This window comes from Zalophus californianus, chromosome 1 (genome assembly GCF_009762305.2).
Source record: "Zalophus californianus isolate mZalCal1 chromosome 1, mZalCal1.pri.v2, whole genome shotgun sequence".
In the NCBI taxonomy this organism is placed as follows: Eukaryota; Metazoa; Chordata; class Mammalia; order Carnivora; family Otariidae; genus Zalophus; species Zalophus californianus.
In genome coordinates, this window is record NC_045595.1 from 157,658,257 (window position 1) to 157,683,577 (window position 25,321).

The following is a 25,321-nucleotide window of genomic DNA, read 5'->3' on the forward strand; positions in this document are numbered from 1 at the left end:
TTTTAAGTAAATTTATTAGGTCTTACAAGCTCTTTATTAGAATATATACATCCTGTTAATGTTCAGTTACAATATGTTAAAAATAAATGTATTTGGAAAAGAGAAAACTAAAGGATAGAAAATGATCTCATGAAGCTTTTATTGGTAGGAAGCAGGAAAGAAAACTATGAGATTGAAATCATTGAGAGGTACTTGACCTACCATTGCTGGCTTTGAAGGGGGCTGTGAGCCACGTGGCCTCTGTAGACTTAGAACAACTCTGGGCCTACAGCCAGCAAGAAAACAGGAACTGTCGTCCTACAACCACATGGAACTGAATTCTCCCAATAATCTAAATAAGTCTAGAAATAGAGTTTTCCCCAGAGCCTGCAGAAATGAAAATAGCTCAGCCAACACTTTGTTTTGACCTTGTGCAACTCAGAGAACCAGCTGAGTGTGCCTGGATTTCTGACCCACAAAAGTGTGAGATAAGAAATGGGTGTTATTTTAAGCTGCGAAATTTGTATGATGGCAATAGAAAACTAAATACTGGTTTGTAGACTGAGGTGTTACTGAAGTTTGCAGGCTAACAGTTTTCTCTCAGTTCTTAACTGATTAGTAACAGCAGAATATCAGTTTACTTTGATTGGCAAACCCAGGGCCTACTGTGGCTCCACTTATTTAGGGCCTGCATCATGGCAACTTAGAGAATAGTGTATTTTCTTTCCAATAGTTTACATGTTGATTTTTATCAAGGAAACCTTTAGCTATAGTTGCTCTTTGGTCAGGACTTTCAGACCATGCTTGTTCTGGTCAGCTTTGGATCTGGATCAGTGGTTTAGAAAAGCTGATCTGAGACTATATTAAAAGAGAACTGTCAATTTCTTCTTCCTAGATTGTGAAGTATTTAAGATCAAGGACTCTCTATTGCTCATTTTTGTATCCTCTGCAATGCCTGGCATAATACCATTTGATGTAAGTGTGCTCAGTAGTTTTAAGAATTGAATTGGTAAGTGGCATTTAGGTATGTTCGTAGCTACCTAAAAAAGTTTACCCACGGTGTAGGATAATGTGCAACCAAGGTGCAGTAACTGATATTAGATTGCAATATCGATTTTTAAAAATTATTTCATGATTACAATTATTTAATTATTTTCAAGTCAATGACTTGTATAAATGTAGAAAGTAAGTCTGCATATCCAAACTGGAAGGATAAAGAAATATGCAGGATAGTATTGGGATTTTAAATTAAGATTTTTCTATCGTTTGATTCCTACACACTTCCCAATCCCAGTGGGCATATATTTTACAGTCAGGTGAGAGAAAGGAAGGAAGGAAGGAAAAGAGGGAGGAAGAAAGAAGAAAGGGAGAACAACTAAGGAAACAACAATAACAGCACACTTTTTAAAAGGTAAAACATCATCTTGGTAACCCAGAAAAATGGCCCCAAAGTGCTAAACAAAATGTAATAACCTAAGTGTCATTTTAGGACCTATCTTTCCTGCTAATAGCTTTTAAGAAAAACATTTGGACCCTGCACTGTTGTCCCCCAAATCAAGACCAGGCAGCATTATGATGTCACTGCAAGAAAGCAGATGGAATGACCCCCAAGGTGGGGGGTGAAAGGAGGTGGTGGTCACACCGCCCTCTCTGCTGACCATATAGTGTGTATCCTATCTGCTCTGGGCAAACTAGCCTTTCTGCAGAGACCAGGAGGGGGTGATAATGCACTAGTTCAATTAATTCTCACAGCAGCCTTGTAAGTTGTGTTTACTTCACTCCCATTTACAGCTGAGGGATTCATGTAAAGGTTATGCGGCAAAACCGAGATTCCAACCTGAATCGCAGCTCGAATCTGAGTCAGATAGAACTGCTGTCCTCTTCTGCCTGCCCGCCCTGCCATAGGAGGGTGAGGGTATGAGGATATATGTGGTCAGTGTGGAGAAGCAGAGACTTACAAGGCGGACACAGCAGGCGCTTTCAAACACAAAGACCTGCACTAGAGGGAGGACATGGAAAATCTGCTGCGTCACTTCCCTCCTCAAAACCTTTCAGTGGCTTTCAGTTGCCATAGAAATAAGTTGTAAACTCCTTAGCAATAGCGTAGAGACGGTTCTGTAATCTGCTGCCGGCCTCCTCTTCACCGCCCATTTCCCTCTCACACTCACAACAGACTGCTTTCAGCCCTTCACAGATACAGCCCTCTCTCTCAAGTTCCCTCTGCCTAATACACTCTGTCTATTCTAGGCCTGGCCAACCTCTACTCATCACGCTTGTCTCAAAACACCTCTTCCTGCACCTGAGGACATGGGTTAGTCATTTTGCTAGACATGCCCACAGGACCCTATTCTTTCCCTTTTGTAGCCCTTATTGTATTTTAATTGGTCATTTAATATCTATCTATCTAAACAAGCTCCACAAAGTTAGGAATCACATCTCTAGTTCAGTACCATAATTTAGCATCTACCATAAGACTTGATACACAGCAGGTGCCCTGAACAAATATTTAAAAATTGAAATTAATTAGTAACACCGAGGAACTAAATGATGGAATGATGGGAAAAGGAAATGGAGGGGATGAACCAAAAGCATGGCCAGGGGTTAACTTCAATGATGGGATGTTTAGAGAAAAGATGGACTGGAATGGCATTTCACTGCGGGCTTCTGGAAAATCAGAGGGCACCACAGTAAGTTGGCCTAGGAAAAGGGACTATCTGACGACATTCTGCCGTTCTGCAGAGGTCTCTGCTGGTGGCTGTACCTCCTGCTGGTGGAGTCATCTTGGACACTGTGTGAACATACCATTAGCAACACACATGGTGTTTGCTGCCTGTGGGATTTCTTAGAGGAAAAATATCTGTAAATGATTTTTATTTCACAGCTGTTCCCTTTCTCGGTCTCAGTTTTATGCTTACAGAGGAAATGAAGGAACCAGGTGATCAGGATACTGAGCGGGGGAGATTAGATAGATCAAAGAGTGATGGGAAGCGGTCTCAGAGCTCCTCGAAGTCTGCATCAAGATGTAAGTAAAGGTTAGAATACACACTTCGGTTTTTATCATAAAATTTAGGTAAAATCGCTGTTAAAGAGTACTTATACAACAGAAATAGTTGTTTAACTCTATTACTAAATTCTAAGTTCTTTAAGAGCAGAGACTGTGTTTTAACCATTTAATCTCCAGTTCCTGGCCCATAGAGGTTACATGCAAAAGAATGAAACTGGACCACTTTCTTATACCATATACAAAAATGAACTCAAAATGGATTAAAGACCTAAATGTGAGACCTGAAACCATAAAACTCCTAGAAGGAAATATAGGCAGTAATTTCTTTGGCAGTGGCCATAGCCACATTTTTCTAGATAGGTCTCCTCAGGCAAGGGAATCAAAAGCAAAAATAAACCATTGGGACTATATCAAAATAGAAAGCTTTTGCACAGCAAAGGACAATGTTAACAAAACCAAAAGGCAATCCATTGAATGGGAGAAGATATTTGCAAATGATATATCCAATAAGGGATTAATATCTGAAATATATAAAGAACTTAGGCAACTCAACACCAAAAAATCGAAACAACCTGATTTAAAAATGGGCAGAGGACCTGAATACATATTTTTCCAAAGAAGACATGCAGATGGCCAACAGACACATGAAGAGATGCTCAGCATCACTCATCATCAGGGAAATGCAATCAAAACCACAATGAGATATCTCCTCACACTTGTCAGAATGGCTAGAATCAAAAAGGCAAGAAACAACAAGTGTTGGTGAGGATGTGGAGAAAAAGGAACCCTTGTGGTCTGTTGGTGGGAATGTAAATTGGTGCAGCCACTGTGGAAAACACTATGGAGGTTCCCTAAAAATTTAAAAATGGAAATACCATTGATCCAATAATTCCACTACTGGGTATTTACCCAAAGAAAATAAAAACACTAATTTGAAAAGATCTATGCATCCCTATGTTTATTGAAGCATTATTTACAATAGCCAAGATATGGAAATGACCCAAGTGTCCAGTGATAGAGAAGATGTGGTATATATATATATAAAATGCATATTATATATATATGTAATGCATATTATATATATATATATAATAGAATAATACTTAGCCATAAAAAGATGATAACTTGCCATTTGCAACAACACGGATGGACCTAGAGGGTATTATGCTAAGTAAAATAAGTTAGAGAAAAACAAATACCATATGATTTCATTTATATGTGAAATCTAAAAAGAAAGCGAATGAATAAATAAAAAGCAGAACCAGCTAATCATGGGATTATTATAGCTACAAGGTATAGCTTTTACTGTCTTATTTAAATTTCATGAATTTGAATGTTTTTAACACTAACTTTTCCCAGTAAAGTCCATTATGAAACAAAAAACTAAATAAATAATTAAAAAGCAGAATCAGACCTATAAATATTGAGAACAAACTGATGATTGCCAGAGGGGAAAGGAGTGGGAGGATGGGCAAAATGGGTGAAAGAGAGTGGGACACAGGCTTCCAGTTAGGAAGGAATAAGTCAAGAAATAAAAGGTGCAGCACAGGGAATATGTTGTAATAGGGTTTATGGTGACAGATAGTTGATAAACTTGTAGTGAGCATAGAATAATGTATAGATAAGTTGAATCATTATGTCATACACCTGAAATAAATGTAACATTGTGTGTCAACTATAATCAAAAAAAAAGAAAGAAAAAAATAGAAGAAAATTTGAGGAATTGTGTAAAAGGATTTTTAAAAGATAGCTTGCTTTTTCTAATGGGGCATCATGGTGTTAGGTGTCTTAGTGGAGTCTTGACTTTTGTAGTTCTAATCCTAAAGATAGTTTGAGATAATTTTGATTATTCACCTAGAGGAGACCTGGGGAAATGAATTCATTTACAAAATTTACATTAAACTATTTCAATGTATCTGAGGCATATCTCTTAAATCCATAATTTCTCCACATCATGTTTTATTTGAGATGTTTGTCTCCTCTTGCTTGGACTCTTACAACAAGGATTTCCACTCAAGCCTTCCTGTTCAAGTCTCTCCATACTACCACTAGAATTATCTTTCCAAAAAATATGGTTATACCGCTGTCCTCAAAAATGTTAGTTTGCTTCTCTCTTGATTTTCCATTTCCACTTTTCTCCACTCCCTAGTTTCTGACACAGGATTATCTACTTTTTGGTTTCCAGTCCTTTGCTGCATTTTCCTGAATGGATGGATTTAATAATAATGACCCTTTGTCTAGCACTGCCTCAGGATCTCCCCTTCTTATATTAGACCCTTGTAGGGGCAGGCCTGGCCTGGTCCTGTTGCTCAGCTCATAAATTCACACATTGTGGTTCTTAGGCTCCCAAAAGATAATGTCAAGTAATTTGCTGGTATCCTGAAACCTTTTATCTTGGTGCTGTGAGCAGAGGTCTCTCTTCTGCTTTGGCCACGTACCTGGTAGCTCCCCCATCCACTCTCTCTCTTTCTCTCTTTTTTTTGGCCTGGAGACCTGGAAAGATTTTGGTCTCTTCTACTTTCAGAAATGTCTTCTGTAGACTTCATATTATTTCTTCCTTAAATGTTTGGCAAAATTCACCAGTGAAGTATGTTGGCCTGTAATTTTCTCAATGGGAAAATTTTTAATGAATTCAATTTTTTTAATAAACAGAAGGTTGTTTAGTTCTTCTTTTGTAAGTTTTGTAACTTTGTATGTTTCATAGAATTGTACATTTCTTTTAAATTGTAAAATTTGTTGGTATAACTCTAGGGTGTATTTTCATTCCTGATGTTGGAGATTTGTATGGTCTCTCTTTCTTCTTGATTGGTTTAGCTAGGAGTTTCTCCATTTGGTCGATCTTGTCAAAGAGTAAGATTTTGGTTTTGCCAATTTTCTCTGTTGTTTGTTGCCTTTTATTTAATTGATCCTTGCTTTCACTTTTGTTATTTCTATCATTTTATTTTATTTTCTTTTTGCTTTTTCTAGATTCCTGAGGTAGAGCTTTAGGTCACTGAGTCTTGACTTTTCTTCTTTTCTTACATGTGTCCAAAAACTAGAAATTTCCCTCTAAGCATTGCCTTAGTTGCATCCCACAAATTTTGACATGTTATATTTTAATTACCATTTAGTTTGAAATATTTTTAAATTTCCTTGTTGATTTCTCCTTGACCCATATATTATTTTTAAATGTTCTTTGATTTCCAAATATTTGTAGGTTTTCCAGATATCTTATCATAGTTTATTTTTAAGTTACTTCTCTTGTAATCAGAAAATACTAGTTACTCTAGAAATAAGGAAATGTTTAATTCAAAATGTAGAAATTATTAAAACAAATTACTTTTAATAGTTGCTGTGAGAGAGGATGCCACAGATGAAACATTTATTGAAGGGAGAGAATCATATTTAGAGGATGATGATTATGATATGGAACATTTGGAAGGAAGTTCAAGTTCATTTCAAGATGACTATGTGGATAACATTGGAAGTAAGTATTATTAGTTTCCTATCAGTAATAGTAACTGTTTTAAAGACAAGCCCAAATTGAATAGTTATAAATTCATAGAAATAAAAACTTGCAGGATGTGTCGGGGTGATAAAAGGAAAAGCATGGAACATACTTTAACAGGGTGATTTAGCAGCTCTGTAGCTATGTATTACATTTCTGAGGATCACATACAAACTCTCAGACTTGGTTTTCTGGGGAGTAGGATGGTCTAAGGAGTGCTCCATCCCAGACTGGTGAATTATAACTCACCCTTGAGACTGATTAGGAGTTGCTCTTTGAGACTGCGGGGACCGTGATTAGAGATCTGCCTTCACCCTGCTGCACATAGGCAGGTTGGCTCTCCCTCCCATACGCTCATTGGTGGGTGGCATCCCATGTTCAGGCCACTGGTAGTACTTCCTGCTCGAGTATTGCAGGCGAGGTACATTCCTCCTGTCTTTGTGAAATACAATTTTAGGATTCACCAGATGCTCTTCTTAGTTAAAATATTTTAACTTTTTAGAATCTCAGTATATGGAAGCCCCTGCCCCAGCCTCAGAAGAGGCAGAGGAGAAAGTTAAGAAGAAGATCTCGGAGAACTTCTTCTACAATTATACGGAGCTTGTTTCGATGCCTTTTGTGACTCCGGATTCGAACATACCACTGGATCTTCTCACACTTGTGTATCCACTCCAGTTATATGTGCGTAATTTTTGGTTTTCAGCTTCTTAGGTCAGGGGTCAGCAAACTAGCCCTACATGGACAAAATCTGGCCTCTTGTCTGTTTTCGTGAATAAAGTTTTATTGGAACACAGCAATTCCTATTCATTTACATTTTGTCTGTGGCTGCCATCACACTACAAGGGCAGAATTAGGTAGTTATAACAGAGGGCACCTGGCCCACAAAGCCTAGAATATTTACCGTCTGTCCCTTTCCAGAAAGTTTGCCGATCCCTGTCTTAGGTGATTCTAAGAAGCTTGGCACTTAGAGAAGTTGAGATAGAAATACATGATTTTAATTTAAACAAGCTTTTGTTGATGCCGAATAACCATAAAGAGAAATGATGCTTTTCTGGCTGTTCTTTCATGAGACATGATGTGAAGGAGACCAGAAGACCTCTTCTCCTGGTTTCTCACCTCTACCAGCCTGGCATCCCTTTCTCAATGCCTACCAAGTTAAAAATCATTGATTTCTTAAAACATTGATGTCATTGGCAGGCAGTGGTACTTACACATTATTTATCAGATGAATATCAGAGAAGACAACCCTGAGGAAGTAGGGCCTCAAATAACAAGTTTTAAATTGGTCTGGAGAGTAAGAGTCCATGAAAAAATTTAAAGGTGGGGATAATCAGCAAGAAGATTTAGGGTCTGCTCTCACTGTACGGTGTTAGGTTTGTCAGGTGGAGTTGGGAGAAGATTTCCATTCATGCCCTTGGCTGGCAATTTAGTACGCTTACCTTCAGAGGGGTGGTGGTGATGACCACATGGCCTAAACCACAGACTGGCCTCTTAGACAAGGTGTGCTGAAAGAGGAGGGCCATGTACTTCCTGACTCCAGTTTTGCTTTTTATGTAAAAATAGAACATGTTATTATAGTTTTCTGTTTCATTCCCAGGTGTACCTAAAACTAATTCCCCCTGAATCTTATAACTTGGAGTCTTCTCTCCTGAGGACTTTTTTGCATATGTGGTCTTTGGACAAGTTGCAGATAAAAGTTATGCTCTTGCCTATTTGTTTTAAATGAGGTGGTTTATCGCCCTGAAGCTTTTCCTGAAATACACATAGTCTGGTACCTTTCCTGGACCTACCGCATCATATCCGTGGGGAGAGGGACTTGGGGACTTGTAGTCTGAAAAAGCTTCTCAGGTACTTTTGATTGTGTTGTCTTCTCCCAGCCCCCAATACTGGGGACTTGCTGCTCCAGGATACAGGGATCTCAGTATTGGAGAGATATGCCTAGATTCCAAATAATAAGAGTCAGAGTGACCTTGACTTTTGACTCAAGGTGTGAATTGCTTATATTTATGCTGGATGAGTAGCTATATAAGCTATAGACTTTTTGTGAACACTTTCAACACCAGGGAAGTCACAAAGTACCTTGTCCCATTTTTGAATAGCTTACATTATCAGCTTTTCCAGACCTTGAATCAAAAGCTGCCTCTTTGGAACATCTCTCACTCCCTCTGCTTGTGTTCCCTCTCTCGCTGTCTCTCTCTCTCTCTCTCTCTCAAAAAAAAAAAAAATCTTTAAAAAATATCATCTAAACCATAGCGTAATTTATATAAGATATAATTAAATGCAATTTTATTTTTTTTAAAGATTTTATTTATTTATTTGTCAGAGAGAGAGCACAAGCAGGGGGAGCGGCAGGCAGAGGGAGACGCAGGCTTCCTGCATGAGCAGGGAGCCTGATGCGGGGCTTGATCCCAGGACTCTGGAATCATGACCTGAGCCGAAGGCAGTGGTTTAACCAACTGAGCCACCCAGGCGCCCTGCCAAAGGACATTTACTGAATGCCTAAGGCTCAAGACACTGCACTCGGCACTCTGGGAAATAGAGATGACCTGCGAGAAGAAGCAGGCTGTGATTTGGAAGGGGAAAGTCTGGGAAGTAACAATCTTACCCATTCTGCATTGGAGAGCAGCAGCAAGTAAAAGGGAGTCGCCCCCCACCCCGAAATTAGAGATGATAATATCAGATAAATGATCACATGTGTGATCCCCAACCACCACCCAAGTTACTGAAGAGATGGTAGCCTACTTGTACTCTTACAGCTATAGACCTAGCCTTTAGCCTTCCAAAGTGTTACACTGGCACCTGGGAACAGAGAAAGGAGAGAAGGAAGGAAAGGTGAGAACAGCAGCTTGGGGAAAGGGAAAAGGAGGGTAGGTGAAGCCTCCTGCCCCATACCAGGCTCTGTGAAGATAAAGAGCCTGTGGTTCCCACTCTTTATTTGTAGGGAGGCCTCAGATAGTTTCCATGAGGCCTGAATAGCTTCAGCAAGATCTTTGGATCACAAATTTATTTGCGCTTTTATGTAAAATTCAGTTTTAGGTGTTTATATCTTTATTAAATTGATAAAATTCCTTTTTCTTGAACAGATCAAAAGCCCTGAAATGTTCTCTCTCTTTTTCAATTTAACTCTTAGGCAATGAGCTAAGTATAGTTATGTATAGTTGGTTGTAATTTATATATACTTCACAATTCAAATTGCATTAAAATTTTCTCTTTTTTACAATTGTAGATATTCTTCTTGTTAAAAATTCTACATAGTTTCTCTAAAAATATTCACTTACAAAAAAATAAATAAATAAAAATATTCACTTACAAATAAGGGTAAACCTCTAAAGTCAGAATTTGTTTTTTAAAGAAGGGCCCGAGAAATAAAGATTTCTCCAATGATCCTTTAACTTTTGTGTTCAACAGTGAGTTCTTAGAAAATATGAATCCATCTACTTAAGATACACTATGTAATATATTTCTTTTGCAAACTATATTTTTTATAGATAATCTCATTTACTTATTACATTTATATTTTGGGTTATATTAATTTGAACTTGAATGTAGTAACAATGTACATTTAAAAGATGTTTTATAAAAACTTAGATTATTTTAACCTCTATTTTGAATTAGTTCAGATTTCCTCTATAGCATAAATGTGCGCGTGCACGCACACACACACACACACACTCATCTACACACCTATACATACTAATGAGCTCAGAAAGGAAATGTTAGCATATTTATTATACATATTTATATACTATATATTATTTAGTCCATTTTCATAATTTGTTCATATGAATTAAATTTCAATTACATTTATGTGGATTTATTATATTAGTCAGATTGTCACTGGTTTGTCAGAACTTCAAAACATTGTCAGAATTTTAAACATTTCGCCTTTCAACATCAAGGAAGAGGCCTGTATAATACTTTTATAAAATTAATCTGCTTTCAGGATCTCCCTAGGAAAATTAAAATATTGATTAAATCAGAGTATAAGAATTTTCACCTCATTTAAAAACAAAGTTGCATTAGTAATAAATAAAAACTCTGGGTTTCAAAGTAAAATTCCACTACTTCAACACTGAACCTTTGTCTAATGTCACAACTTTAAAAAATGTATTTATTTCATTATGTTTCCTATCTCTAGGATGTTTACTTTGTTTCACTTCTTCCCTTAACAACTTTCCCTCAGTCATTCCTTTGGTTATGAATGCAGAAAGCGGGCCAACCTACAACTTCTGGACAGCAATACTGTGATGTACATAGCTGGGAACCAGCTGATCCTTCTGAATTTGAAAACCAAGGAACAGATGTACCTGCGAAGTAGCAGTGGGAGAGGAATTGGTGTCATTGGGGTATGCTGGTAGTGATTTAGGACAAAAAAAATCTATCCTTTTGTATTTGTTTCTTCTGTGGACCAGCCAGGCTGTTAGGTGCCAATACCATATGCAGTACTGCAGGATTAAGGCATTTCCAATTCAATGATTACAACCACTCCATTCACTGACATGATCTCTGTGCAGTATTACAACATTATGTTGATGATACTATCATCTCATTTTGCAGATAAGGAAACTGGAGCTGGTAGAGGCTAAGTGGCTTCCCCCAGTCCTGCAGGGTTTTCATATTGAACTCCATGTTGCCATTCTGCAAAAATACTCAGATGAATAGCACCAATGATAATCCTAATAATAAATAGAGATAAATGCCAGATAAGATGTAGGTATAGAATCAAACATTAAGAAATCAAGTATAGGTTGTACGTTCAGTAATTTTGAGCAGTCGACAAAAGGATTTGCATGTGATTTGGAGGCTGTCTCTTCCTTCCTCCTCCGGTGACTGTCTCCATCAGTCACCTTCTTTCTTGTATCTTTGGCCTCTACTTCCTTAGACTTTTCATCCTCAGCATAAAAGCACACTAAATCAACTTGTTCTCACCTTAAAGGGCCCCTCTCTAACCATGCCTTCTCTTTACCTGCTGACTTTTCCCTTCAAAGCCAAGCTTCTGCTGTTTATTTCCCTCCCACCTCACTGAAATTGCCCTTACTAAAGTGACCAATGGCCAGCTGATTTGAGTAGCCAAATCCAAAGAATACCTTTCTAACTATATCTTACCTGACCTCTCTATAGCACTTGGCCCTATACCTGAGTTTTTACCTTGACTGTTTTTCTACTCTGTGAACCTTAAAAGCAGGTTTCCCTAGATCTGCTCTCACCAATAACAATCCGGGAAACACTTCTTGGTGTCTTTAGAGTCATGAGAGGGGCCCCTGTTCAGAGTAGGCTGTGTGAGACAGGGAAAGGAGGAGAAATACGCAGGATTTGGGGTACATATAAGCAGCACTTCCATAGCAGATGCTCAAAGGGTTTTTTAGAAGGATCATGATCTAAATAGAAGTCTGCCCTGCTCTTACCCTGCCTGTCAGGTGTGAGTAGCCCAGAACGAACTGGGAGGTGCAAGGCCCACATCACCACACCCTGCAGAGGTGGAGGGCTTCCAACAGAAAGCCTGGTGCAGCTCCAACAGAGAGACTGGGCCAATCTAGCAGGGAGTGGTGGGAAATACTTTTGATTAGATTAGATGGGACCTGGTAGGGTATTTAGATTAGAGATGGAGGTGAGTGGAGAGGTTTTGAGGATTCTTGCTCTGAGAAGTGAAATAGGGACATGAATGGAAATGGAGAAGGTAAGGAAAATCTGAGATCCACAAATAGAACTTGGAGTGGTTGTGGAAATAGGGTATGGTGAGATGGATGAGTGAAGATAGTCTCATGATTATTTCTTTTTTGATCATCTATCTATACATAACATGTGTGCATGGTAAAGTCCCTGTCCTCAACAAGAATTAATTAATTATGATTATTTTTAAAAGATTTTATTTATTTGAGAGAGAGAGCAGGAACGGGGTGGGGTAGGGAAGGGGAGAGGGACAAGCAGACTCTCCACTGAGCGTGGATCTGATGTGGGGCTCGATCCCAGGACCCCAGAATCCTGAGGTCATGACCTGAGCCAGAATCAGATGCTCAAATGACTGAGCCACCCAGGCTCCCCAACAAGAATTTATTATATTACATTGTGTGTCCAACAGTACTCAGAACATGCAGGGATTTAAATGAAGAAGGGTTCAGGACCTCTATGAATTCAGAGAGTTTAAAATCCATCTAAAGAGGCAAGACTTATATTAAAAAGCAAAAAAACAAAAACCTAGATCCATACAAGTACATGATACTGTGGCACCAGCTGTGTACAAATATTTACAGTCCCAACGTGAGGATCACGGGTTCTGTGGAGGGAAGTCAGTCAGGGGCCACCCTGAGGTGTCATGAGCCCTGAGGTCCACATCACCTGCAGAGTACTGGGAAACAGGTAGCTATCACTGTTTTTCCTCTCACTTTATGGCCAATAGTAGTTTTGAAATTTCTATTTTCTTGTACAATAATTTGGTCTGAGGTCAGTAGGTAGAGGTGTACTGTGGTCAAGAAAGCTAATCCGAATCCTCATCCCCCTGGGCTCTGGGCATTTGCATGTCCACAGGGCTTTTCTCCATGCATGCTGGAGCTGTCAGTGCCTGGACAGGGCCTTTCCTCAGCTGTCCTCATCACTTCATTTTTTTCTGAAACAGTTATCCATTTGTGGATGAGAAGTGTTCTTGCAGGGCAATAAGAAACCTGTGAGAAATGGGTTTTGCGGGCATATCAACTATCTTTCAGAAAAGATAGTATGTTGAGTGAAAAGTAAATGACTCATTAATTCCAGGTCTCCACTAAGAATGAAACACCAAACTCAACCCCACAGAGCTTCTGATCTGAAAGGGCTGAAACTTTTTCCCTTACTGGAGGCCAAACCTAGAGGGGTAAAAGATTTGCCTGAATTCCTATACAGATTTCTGTGACCGCATATCCCACACAATATTCTTCTGTAAATGGGCATCTAGAAAGATGTAGTCGTAACCTGTTTCCCCCTAAGTCCTTCGTAGCTCCTATTTTTTAGTTCCCCTTTCTTCTTGGCTTCCAACACCTGGCTTGAACCCTACCTCTGACATTTGCAAGGTGTATGACTTTAAGTTACTTAGCCTCTCTGTGCTTATTTCCTGATGAAAAAGATGGGAAGGATAAGGGTATCCGAACTCACAAGGTTGATGTAAAATTTAAGGGAATTAGTTCATATAAAACGTACACAGTGTCTGGGGTACATAATAAGCATGCAATAAGCGTTTTTCTCTCACTGAGTGTCCATCCTATAAAGCCAAGCCTGGTTTCAAGCTGAAGTGATGGGTGTTTACTTGAATGGAAGAGGTGTCAGCAGGAAGACCTTATTATAGGTCTTATGGCCCCATGTGTGGGGAGAAGAAAAAAAGCTACGATGTTATTTTGGGTACCAAAACCTACAGTGCAACCTATATCCTCTGAGGAAAGCTCCTGTTCCACAGGTATAAAATCGGGAGTTGCAACATGGTAACCGAAAATAGAATTTTCTAAAGCACAATATGTGTCTTAGTTTACTTTTGTAATAGCCTATTTTTATTTGTAGGCTATCCATTTACTCTTCCTGCACCTTGGCTTACCAATGAACAAAAATAACAGGAATAAACATATAATTCTATAAGATTTATACTGCTATCATTTGAAATGCTGACCCAAATAGTTTACCCAGGGCATATTTACTATATTTTCCTCTGCATCTGGCTTAGAAATATTTTATCTTTCTCACTTCTAGTAAGTTTATATATATTTGTGGTGAATTTGTCCAAGGTGAATTTTTTTTTAAATTGAGCTGTAACCTACTCTGGAAACGTGAATTTTTCTGTACAAAAATTTAGGCTGATTTATATATGGAGGGTAAACAATTCATCTAACTTAGTTGTTCTCAAAGAGTGGTCCCTGGGCTAGCAGCATCAACATCACCTGGAACTTGTTAGAGATATAAATGCAAATTTTGGGGGCCCAGCCCTGATGTACTGAATCAGAAACTGGTGGTAGGGCTTGCCCTCTGTGCCTTAATAAGCCCTCCCTGCGGTTCTGATGTGTGCTAACAATTGAGAACCAGTGTTCTAGCTCTTCTGATGGCAACTAAAAAAATTGTAGAGGTAGAGGTGACTCTATTAACAAAAGTAAAACTTAAAATTTTTGAGTATTCCCCTAGGTTTCAGTTTAAATCACATCCATCACCATGTACTTATCAGATGCCCATTTTTTTGTTTTCTATTGGAGTGGATCCTAATAAATTATAAAATCACAGATGCTAAATACTACATTAATAGAACTATTTATAAGAAAATTCTCTTTTTACTATTTAAGTGAGATTTTACTTTTTATAGGTTCATCCTGATAAAACTTACTTCACTGTAGCTGAAAAAGGTGTTTTCCCAAAGATTATCATCTATGAATATCCTTCTTTGAAGCCCTACAGAATCCTTGAAGGTGAGCTCAGTATATCCTCTAAAATATTACATGTTCAAGGTTAACCACATTCAGGGTCTTCCAGAGACACAGAGCTAGGAGGAGGTAGAAAAAAGATTTATTTAAAGGAATTGGCTTATGTACTTGTAGGGGCTGGCAAGTCTGAAGTTTGTAGGGCAGGCCAGTAGGCTGGACATTCTTGGGCTGGGGCTGATGCTACATGTTCAGGTAGAATTTCATCTTCCTCAGGGAAACCTCAGTTTTGCCTTTAAGGACTTTCAACTGATTGAACAAGGCCCACCCAGATTAAAATAACCACACATGAACTTAATCACCACAGTTCTCTTATGAATTTTGCTTTCCATATAATTAATTTTAGTAGTTTTGTAAACAGACTACTTTTCAGGGCAGTTTTAGATTTACAATAAAATTGAGAGGAAGGTTCAGAGATTTCCCATAGCCCTCTTCCCCTACTCATGCATAACATTCCCTGTTATCAACATCACTCACCAGGTACATTTTTTACTGAGGACCAGTCTCTGTTAGCACATCATAGTCACCCAGAGTCCACAGTGTCCCCTGAGGTTTACTCTTGGTGTTGTATTCTCTGGGTTTAGACAAATGTCTAATGATGTATATCCATCCTTATAATCTCATATGGTGTATTTTCACTGTCCTAAAAAGTCCCCTGTGCTCTCCCTATTTATGACTGCCTCCACACCGGCAACCGCTGATCTTTTTATTGTCCCCACAGGCTTGCCTTTTCCAGAATGTCATATAGTTCGACTCATACAGTGTGTAGCCTTCTCAGATTGGCTTCTTTCACTTAGGAATATGAATTTAAGGTTCCTCCCTGTTTTTTCATGGCTTGATAGCCCATTTCTTTTTAGTGCTGAATAATACTCTGTTGTCTGGATGCACCACTGTTTATTCATTTGCATATTGAAGGGCATCTTAGTTGTTTCCAAATTTTGGCAATTATGAATAAAGCTGCAATAAACACCTGAATACAGGTTTTTGTGTGAACATAAATTTTCAACTACTTTGGGTATATACCAAAGAGCATAATTACTGGAGCATGGTAAGGGTCTGCTTAGTTTTGTAAGAAACTGCCAAACTGTCTTCCCAAGTGGCCATACCACTTTGCATTCCCACCAGCAGGGCATGAGAACTCTTGCTGCCCCACATCCTCATCAGCATTCAGTGTTGTCAGTGATTTGGATTTTGGCCATTCTAAATAGGTGTGTAGCGGTATCTCAGTCTTTAAATTTGTGTTTCCCATAGGATGTGGAGCGTCTTTTTAAATGTTTATGTGTTAACCTGCATGTTTTTGGTGAGGCTGTCTGTTAAGGTCTTTGGCCCATTTTGTTAATTGAGTTGTTTATTTCTTATTGTTGAGTGTCAAGAGTTCTGTTTGTATATTTTTGGTAACAGTCCTTTATCACATATGCCTTTTGCAATATTTTCTCCGAGTCTGTGCCTTGTTTTGTCATTTTCTTGACATTGCCCTTCTCTGAGGAGTTTTTCATTTTAATGAATCTTGGCTTATCAGTGATTTCTCTCATGGGTCCCGTCTGTCTTTGGTGTGGAATCTAAAAAGGCATCACCATACCCGAGGTCGTCTAGGTTTTCTTCTCTGTTATCTTCTAGGACTTTTATGTTTTCACATTTTATACTTAGGCCTACGACCCATTTTGAGTTAATTTTTATGAAAGGTATAAGGTCTATGTTTACATTAATTTATTTGTTTGCTTGTTTGCTTATTTGTTGCCTATGGACGTCCTGCTGTTCCAGCACCATTTGTTGAAGAGACTGTCCTTGCTCTGTTATATTGCCTCCATTCCTTTGTCAAAGATCAGCTGAATATATTCCTGTTGGTCTATTTTTGGGCTTTCTATTCTGTTCCATTTATCTCTTTATCTGTTCTTTCCCCAGTGTCACACTGTCTTGATTACTGTAGCTTTACAGGAAGTTTTGAAGTCAGGTATTATCAGTCCAACTTTGTTCTTTTCACTTAATATTATGTTGACTATTCTGGGTCTTTTGTCTGTCTGTAAAATCAGTTTGTTGATATCCACAAAATAATAATCTAATTGTTTTTGTACATTGTTAGATTCAATTTGCTAATATTTTGTTGGGGATTTTTGCGTCTATGTTCATGAAAGATACTGTTTTGTAGTTTTCTTGAACTATTGTTTGTTACATTAAGAATAAGAAAAACAAGTTTTTTATTTTACTTTCACTTACTCCTTCAGTCCTCTTCATCCCTTTATGTATATCTGAGTTTCTGACCTATGTTATTTGCCTTCTGTTTAGAGAACTTCTTTTTAACATTTCTGGCAAAGCAGGTCTCCTGGCAACAAATTCCTTCAGTGTTTGTCTGAGAAAGTATATATCTGTCACTTTTGAAGGATAATTTCACAAGGTACAGAATTCTAGGTTGGTGGGGTTTTTTTTTCCTTCCTTTCCTTTAAATATTTCAGTCCATTCTTCTTGCTTATATGGTTTCTGAAGAGAAGTTGGATATAACTCTTCATTCTTCTATAGGTAAGGTTTTTTTCCCTGTTGGGCTTTTTTTTAGGAGTTCTTCCTTTATTTTCATTTTCTGTAGTTTTCTGGGCATTATTCTAGTTGGTGTTCTCTGAGCTTCCTGGATCTGTGGTTTGGTGTCTGATATTAATTTGTGGGAAATTCTCAGTCATTACTGTTTGAAATATTTCTTCTGTTTCTCTTTTTCTTCTCCTTTTGGTATTCCCATTATACATACATTATACTTTTTGTAGTTGTTCTATAGTTCTTAGATATTCTGTTCCATTTTTATCAGTCTTTGTTCTCTTTGCTCTTCAGTTCTCTGAAGATTCTATTAATCTATTCTGTAGTTCAGAGATTATTTCCTCAGCTGTGTCCAGTTTAATAATGAGCCCACCAAAGATATTTTTCATTTCTGTTATAATGTTTATCTCTAGCATTTCCTTTTCGTTCTTTCTTAGGATTTCCATTTCTTTGCTTACATTGCCCATTTGTTCTTGCATATTGTCTATTCATTAGAGCACTTAGCATATTAATCATAGTTGTTTTAAATTCCCAATCTGATAATTCCAACATCTGTGCCATATTGGGTTCTGATGCTTGTTCTGTCTCTTCAAACTGTGTTTCTTGCCTTTTAGTATGCTTTGTAATTTTTTCTTGATAGACAGACATGGTGTAGTGGGGAAAGATAATTGCCATAAATAGGCCTTTTATAACTTGGTGGTAAGGTGTGTGGGGGAGGGGAATTGTTCTTTAGTTCTCTGATTAAGTCTCAAATTTTTAGTGAGACTGCCTCTGAACTGAACTTCACAAATGTTTCTGAGTTGTTTTCTCCCTCTTCGGTGGGACAGGATGATTATGATGAGGGAATAGAAGGTAAGCTGAGGACAAAGCAGAAACTGACACCCCACAAACCGCCTCCCCCATGGGATATATGTGACATTCCTCAGACACTCCTGGCTGCCCTAAAGCTAAGGAAAGGAAAAACAAATCGTTAACTTATAGAGATCACAATCCTGCAAGATCTGAGTCTCCCTCAGTTTACAAATGTCTTAGCAATCTACAAGAACAAAGCATTTCTATCAATAACCTAGCTTCCAGAAGGAAATGTAGATACAATTAAATGTCCTTATAACCTGCAGCCCATTGACAGATACTTGAATCGGCAGAGTGTAATGTTCCTCGAGGAAGCTCCCAACTATCTTAATGTTGATGCCTTGCTAGAGGGTAAAACAACCTTAATTTGACAATGGTGAGGCCTCTTGTGTCTTGTAGGTCCTCTTTAGCATATGAAAGTTCTTTTGAAAACCTCCCTTTTTCCTTACCTCCCCCAGCCCCATGGTATATAATCAGCCACCTTTCACAACCCTGGTGCAGCTGCTCTTTCTGCCCACGGGTCCTATCCCCGTGTTTTAATAAAACCATCGTTTTGCACCAAAGACATCTCAAGAATTCTTTCTTTGTCGTTGGCTCCGGACCCCACCCACCGAACCTCACCTATACTCCAAAACCACATCAGTTAGAGGGGGCTAGAGTTGGGTATTTCCTTCCCCAGGTTAATTAGGCTCTGGTTAATTAGTTTCTCCTGAGGGCAGGCCTTATTAAGAAGAACGGAGTGTTCTGGTGTGTTTCAAAATGGTTCCTTTCCCCCCTCCCCCTGTTGAAAGCCTGAGTTGTTTTTCTAGTATTTACTGTGGGAACCTGGTCAAGCTCCTGGGGATAAATCTCACAATATTGTTGGGGCCCACTTATGACTGGGTGCCCCTGGAGTTTTTAACTCTCCAACTTGTCCACACTGAGCTCCAGCAATTCTTCAGTTATAACTGTTCAGGTTTTATTACCCTGGCCCTGGTTCTCTCTGCTGTTTTAGCTGTTGCTGCTTGTGAGTTCCTGCTGTGGTAAGTTGCAAATGCACCTCACCCACCGGTCTCTCCAGTCTTGGGAGCAGCCACTTGCCCTGTGTCCTTCCTTCATTTATGAATCCAACAAGAGTTGTTGATTTTTCAGTGTGTTCAGCTTTTTATTTGTTGTTAGGATGGAATGGTGACTTCCAGGCTCCTTACATGCATAACCAGAAGCCTGAAGTCCTCAATTTTTATTTGATGAATATTCCAGTGGCAAATTTCGAATTACAGATTGATACCTTTCTGCCATCTAACAGGATTTTGTACCTCCCTCCCCCACTCCATAAAATGAAATGTGTTCTCAAGGTGTTTTTCTCATGCAAAATCTCATGCAAGATTTCTTCACTCTCACCCCTCATGTCATGTAATTCATTCTAAAGCCAAGGGTGATGCATGATTTTGGATTGTTTCTTTGGGAATTCTTGGCATTCTTTCATCAATAGTTATCACCAAGGGTACTCAGTCTCTTTCCCTCTTTTTTTTTTAATAATATACTTTTGAAAATGAAATGTTGCCTTTGTTCATTAGACTCCCATTCATCCTTTCAGATGGGACTGAGCTGGGTTATGCTTATGTGGATTTTAACTACAATGGTACCTTGCTAGCCTCTGTTGGCAGCAACCCTGATTACACACTGACCATCTGGAATTGGAAAGAAGAACAGCCCATACTGAGGACAAAAGCTTTTTCCCAGGAAGTTTTTAAGGTTACTTTCAATCCTGAAGATGATGAGCAGCTTACTACATCGGGATCAGGCCACATCAAGTAGGTTGTATGACTGGTACAGGTGCTGGTAGATTATCATTAAGGATATTGTCTAAGAGGATCAGCCATCTGGAGACATTTGTGCTGATGTTAACATTAGGATAATTTTTAAATGTGTTATCTTCAAAGCTAACTGTAGTGTGCTTTGCTAATTGGATATGGGGCTTTTATTACTGAAACCAGTAGAGATAAAAAGAAGGGCTTTTAAATTTAGCCTGCTGCCTTCTTACAGGCTTTACCACCTAAAAGGGTTTGTATAATGCTTACTAACATGGCATATTGAGTTTTCAGGTCCACTTTTAAATTTGTGGCAGCAATATTGTATGATGGCCAAGTCATTTTGACATCTCTGAACTCAGTCTTCATCTGTAAAACATGAGTTATAACAGAATCATTCCTAACACAGGACCCTCAGTACTAAATTGTAACAGAACCTACTCTTGATCTCAGGTATCTGGCTCAAAATTCCATGTCCTTTTCACTCTTTCATACTCTGCTTTTTCAGGATGGAATGATTTTGTCTTTTTTGGTCTTCGTTCTACCCTATCTTATGCATTTATTTAACAACCTTCTACCACCTCCTTCGAGCTGCTCATAACTAGATTTCCAGTGTCCTTTTCGAGAAAGACATTTTTGTCCTAAGTATCTCTTATTCCAATTTAAACCTGGCTCTCTTCTTATTTATTCCTTAGAAATACAGATTAATTGAATAGATTTTAAAATGGAAATTTGGGGGAATTCTCAAATAATCTGCTAGCTTTCGGCTAAAAATTTCCAATTCTTTACATTCTCCCATCATTTAGTAAAGTGCATATTTTCTTTGCATTGTATCTTTGGAGAGAGAAATCGAATAATTTCATGTATGAAGTGCTGTAGAAGAAACAGAGTATATGGAAATGTATGATCAGGGGACCTACGAAAGCCTTGGAGAAGGATGTTGGTTATTTAAACTTTTGGCTTCATATTACTGGCTTGTTAATACCATCCATTATCTATTTTATATCTAGTTGGTAGGCCAGATTCTTTTTTCTACATGTTTTTCATCATCTGACTGTTCACTTAAACTATTAATAATAAATGCTAGTAATAACCAACCTTTATTCATTGATTTTATGTGCAAGGCACTGTGTTCTAAGAGTTTTTCAACAATTTTATGAGGTAGGTTCTACTAGTATTCTTATTTTATTCATGAGAGATTGAGAGCACAATCACTTTTAAGCTACACAGCAAGTAAATTAGAATTTTTTGAAAACTTTTACATCTTTTTACATGCCAAGATGGAAATGTTCTATGTTGTCCAGTCTAGTAGACACTAGCTGCATGTAGCTATTGAGTATTTGAAACTGGCTGGTCTGACTGAAACAGAGTTTTTAATTTGATTTAGTGTTAATTACATTAAGTCTAAATTAAGATAGTCAAACTTGGCTTGGGCCAACTGCATAGGACAGCATGACTCTAAGATAAAATATCCTGAAAAGCAGGGAATTTATTTTGTCTATTTTGCTCAATTCTGAATTCATATTACCTAGAACTTTGCCTGACAGGTAGTTGATACTTAATACACATTAGTTAGATGAATTAATAAATGAAATAATATATGTGACTCTGAAACATGTAAATGCTTGAGTGATAATAAAAATAAAGCCTCCTTGAGGTACATTCAGTCTCTTTCTTGTTTGCAGGTTCTGGGAAATGGCTCTAACATTCACTGGTCTCAAGCTTCAGGGCTCATTGGGTCGATTTGGCAAAACAGCCACTACTGGTATAGAAGGTTACATGCAGCTCCCGGATGGGAAGGTGAGTACAGCCACTGTTCTACAATAATAAAATTATGTTTTCAAAATGAAAATATATGAAAGTATATTACACATTCTAAAAACCATTGCCGATGTTAGTAATAATGGATACTATCATTGTAAATATAATGAACATGTAATTTTGCCTCTTCAGATTATCAATTTTAATTACTATAGTTCTAGGGAGTAGTCATAATCCACATGTAAATACCTTTTTTATGCTAAATATTATACATGCATATATAGAGTATGCAAGCATTTTAATATATTTACATAGTGACATATTGTCACTTATTGTCATGGATTATTATGTTTATCTGTCCCTCCTCTTTTGTCATGATGCTCCAAGAGGACTTACTGGTTCAAAGGTTGTATCAGTCTTGTGGCTTTCTCTTTTATTGTCAGATTATTACTTAGGAAGATTGAGCCACTTCACAGTGGCACCTACAAAGGCACTCAACTTTAATCTGTTAATTTATTCTTTAACGTTAGTTTATTTTCTCTCTTCTTCTTGCAAAATTTGTGGGCATATTGCCTAGAGGATTAGTTCTCTATTAATATTGTATTTGGCTTCCTATTAGGATGAGTTATATAGTATTGTGAACATCTCAGTTATAATTAAATGCCAGCATACAAATATTACTTTAAAGGGTAGTCATCTACCTAGTAGATAGTCTCAATTTGGAATCATGTTGTATGGGAGGAAATCAAAAGCCTTGCATTCTGGTTAAATAAATATATATCCAAAACTATAAAATGATAAATAATTTTGGCTTCAAATTCTGAATAACCTAAGAATTAAACTAAGATAAAGATTGTTAAAAACATGCCACAAGGGGTGCCTGGGTGGCTCAGTCAGTTAAGCGTCTGACTCTTGGTTTCTGCTCATGGCATGATCTCAGGGGCCTGAGATTCAGCCTTGTGCAGGGCTCTGTGCTCAGTGGGGAGTCTGCTGGAGATTATCTCCCTCTCCCTCTGCTCCTGCCCTGCTCTTTCTCTCTCAAATAAATAAATAAAATCTTTAAAAAAAAAAAAACAAAAAAGCAAAACATGCCATAAGATATATCTTTAAAAGGTTCAGTAGGATTTGTGTGTATGTAGGGGAGAAAAGAAGCTATTTTAGATGAGAGACATGAAAGGATATGTTTAGAGTTAGGAATAATGTCCTATATTTGAAGGGCTACTCAAGAAAGAGCTTTCATGTTGGCAAAGAGTGGGAAATTAGGTTGAGAAATATAGTTGGGTCCTATGTATAAGGAGGTTAACAGCCAGGTAGAACTATTAGACATTGGAAGAGTAGAGTTGCAAATGAAGTTCTATATCAATCTGGCCACAAAATGCCAAACAAATTGGGGGAAGGGAAATCTGGAGTCAAGGGGATGAGCCAAGAAGGAAGATGTCACTTTCATTTCATTTTTCAGGACAAATGGAAAAAGAAAACTAAGCATGCATGACCTTTCAGAAGGGAATACCTGGCAGGCATGGGTGGTTTCTGGTGGTTTTTGTCACCGGACGGAAGAAAGCAAGTCTAAATAAGACTATCAAAAGTGAGCTGAGGTTTAGTAATAGGTCAAACAGGTAGAAGGGATAATATAAGTAGACTGGGGAGGTAGAAAAGACTGAGTGAACTAGTCTAGGTGAGAGGGAACTGGGATGCCCATGAGGAGCGGGCAGGCAAGAACTAGATCCGAGTTTCCCAAGGGTGTTTCATGGAACATTAGTCTGCACAGAAGCTCTGTGAAAACAAGACTTTCTTGGTCAAACTCCTTTGTATCTAGAAATTCCTCTCAGTGATTTCCAGTGAACACTTCTATGTTAAAGTTTCCAAGGGGTCCTAGAGAAAAGAAACTTGTTTGATTTTGTTTATCCAAGCATCTGTCTTTGGAGGCAGTGTTAGGACAGGAACTTTTGAGTGAAGTTTCCTGGTTTAAAATCCTGACTGCTATGGGTATTTGTGCAAGCTATTTAACTGTTCAGTTTTCTCTTTTGTAAAATGGGAATAATAATAGTTAGGGCTCCTATTGGCCTGTCTTTTCTGGGAAAATAAAGCACCCAACCTGTATAACTATACATGGTACCCCCAATAAATGTACCTAGTTCAAATGGGTTTTTAGGATTAAATAATGTATATAAAATGCTCAAGCAGCACTTGGCACAAAGTCAATACTTAATTAGTATGACTTATTATCTAATACCTGTTAAACATCCTAAGAACTAGTGTTTGGTGGTACACACTTGGGGAAGTGCTGGATTAAATGGATTAATAGGAGCTGGTTCCAAATGATTATTCTTGTTTGAAATTGGATATTATTATGCTATAATCTGCTAAGTTCAGTAATGGCCTCACAATTTTTGACACATCTTATAACATTTAATACTATCACTCTTAAAAACTAGAATCTACAATGGAATATAACTCAGCCATCAGAAAGGATGAATACCCACCATTTGCAATGACAGGGATGGAACTGGGGGGCATTATGCTAAGTGAAATAAGTCAAGCAGAGAAAGACAATTATCATATGGTTTCACTCATCTGTGGAACATAAAGAATAGTGTGGAGGACCACAGGGGAAGGGAGGGAAAACTGAATGGGAAGAAATCAGAGGGAGACAAACCATGAGAGACTCTGGACTCCAGGAACCAAACTGAGGGTTACAGAAGGAAGGAAGGGGGCTGGGGGGATGGGGTTACCGGGTGATGGGTATTGAGGAGGGCACATGTTGTGATGAGCACAGGGTGTTATATGGAACTAATGAATTGTTGAACACTACATCAAAAACTAATGATGTATTATATGTTGGCTAACTGAACATAATAAAAAAAAGTAGAATCTCGTCTATCAAGAGTTTACACACGTCTCTAATTTTTGACCCAGTAACTCCACTCCTGGATTATGTCCTTAAGAGATGTACAAAGAAAGCTATTATAGATATATTTGAAAAATTACCAGCAATGTACAGCATAATCACAATGATGTAAAATTATTCATGCTAGGAAGAAATACATACAAATGTGTTTAGTGGTTGTTTCCGAAGTGGTGAATTTTCATTTCTATATTTTCTTATTTTTCTATACTTATTTTTTTTACTTTTATAATCAAGAGAGAGAAACTATAAAAATAATTCTCACCTGCCATTTGAGGCATAAATACCCACGTTTGTCTGTTTTAATGCACATTCCTTCCTTTCTGCATACTTGCCAGGTGCTCTCGGGCTCAGAGTGGGGCAACATGCTGTTGTGGGAAGGCGGCCTCATCAAGGTTGAGCTCTGTCGAGCTGGAAGGAAGTCTTGTCATCAGGGTCCCATTAACCAGATAATGCTGGATGAGGGCGAAGTTATCACCGTTGGGGCAGATGGATGTATTAGGGTAAGTTTTCTTGACACTTGGTCAGTAGCACCCACACGAAAGCCTTCCAGATCACCCTTTTGGTTTGATCAGATTTTTCCTCCTCACAAAGTTCACT

At 38.1% G+C, this 25,321-nt stretch overlaps 1 protein-coding gene across 1 annotated transcript in view; it reads left to right on the forward strand.

The window, feature by feature from the left end:
- CFAP44 (cilia and flagella associated protein 44) overlaps positions 1 to 25,321 on the forward strand; it is a 139,052-nt gene that overhangs the window by 3,640 nt on the left and 110,091 nt on the right. The window contains exons 2-9 of the mRNA XM_027581715.2: positions 2,883 to 3,001; positions 6,312 to 6,449; positions 6,973 to 7,132; positions 10,654 to 10,816; positions 14,779 to 14,881; positions 19,842 to 20,058; positions 21,741 to 21,855; positions 25,060 to 25,224. Of these exons, the coding sequence (XP_027437516.2) occupies positions 2,883 to 3,001; positions 6,312 to 6,449; positions 6,973 to 7,132; positions 10,654 to 10,816; positions 14,779 to 14,881; positions 19,842 to 20,058; positions 21,741 to 21,855; positions 25,060 to 25,224 (1,180 nt within the window). The remainder of the gene's footprint in view (positions 1 to 2,882; positions 3,002 to 6,311; positions 6,450 to 6,972; positions 7,133 to 10,653; positions 10,817 to 14,778; positions 14,882 to 19,841; positions 20,059 to 21,740; positions 21,856 to 25,059; positions 25,225 to 25,321) is intronic.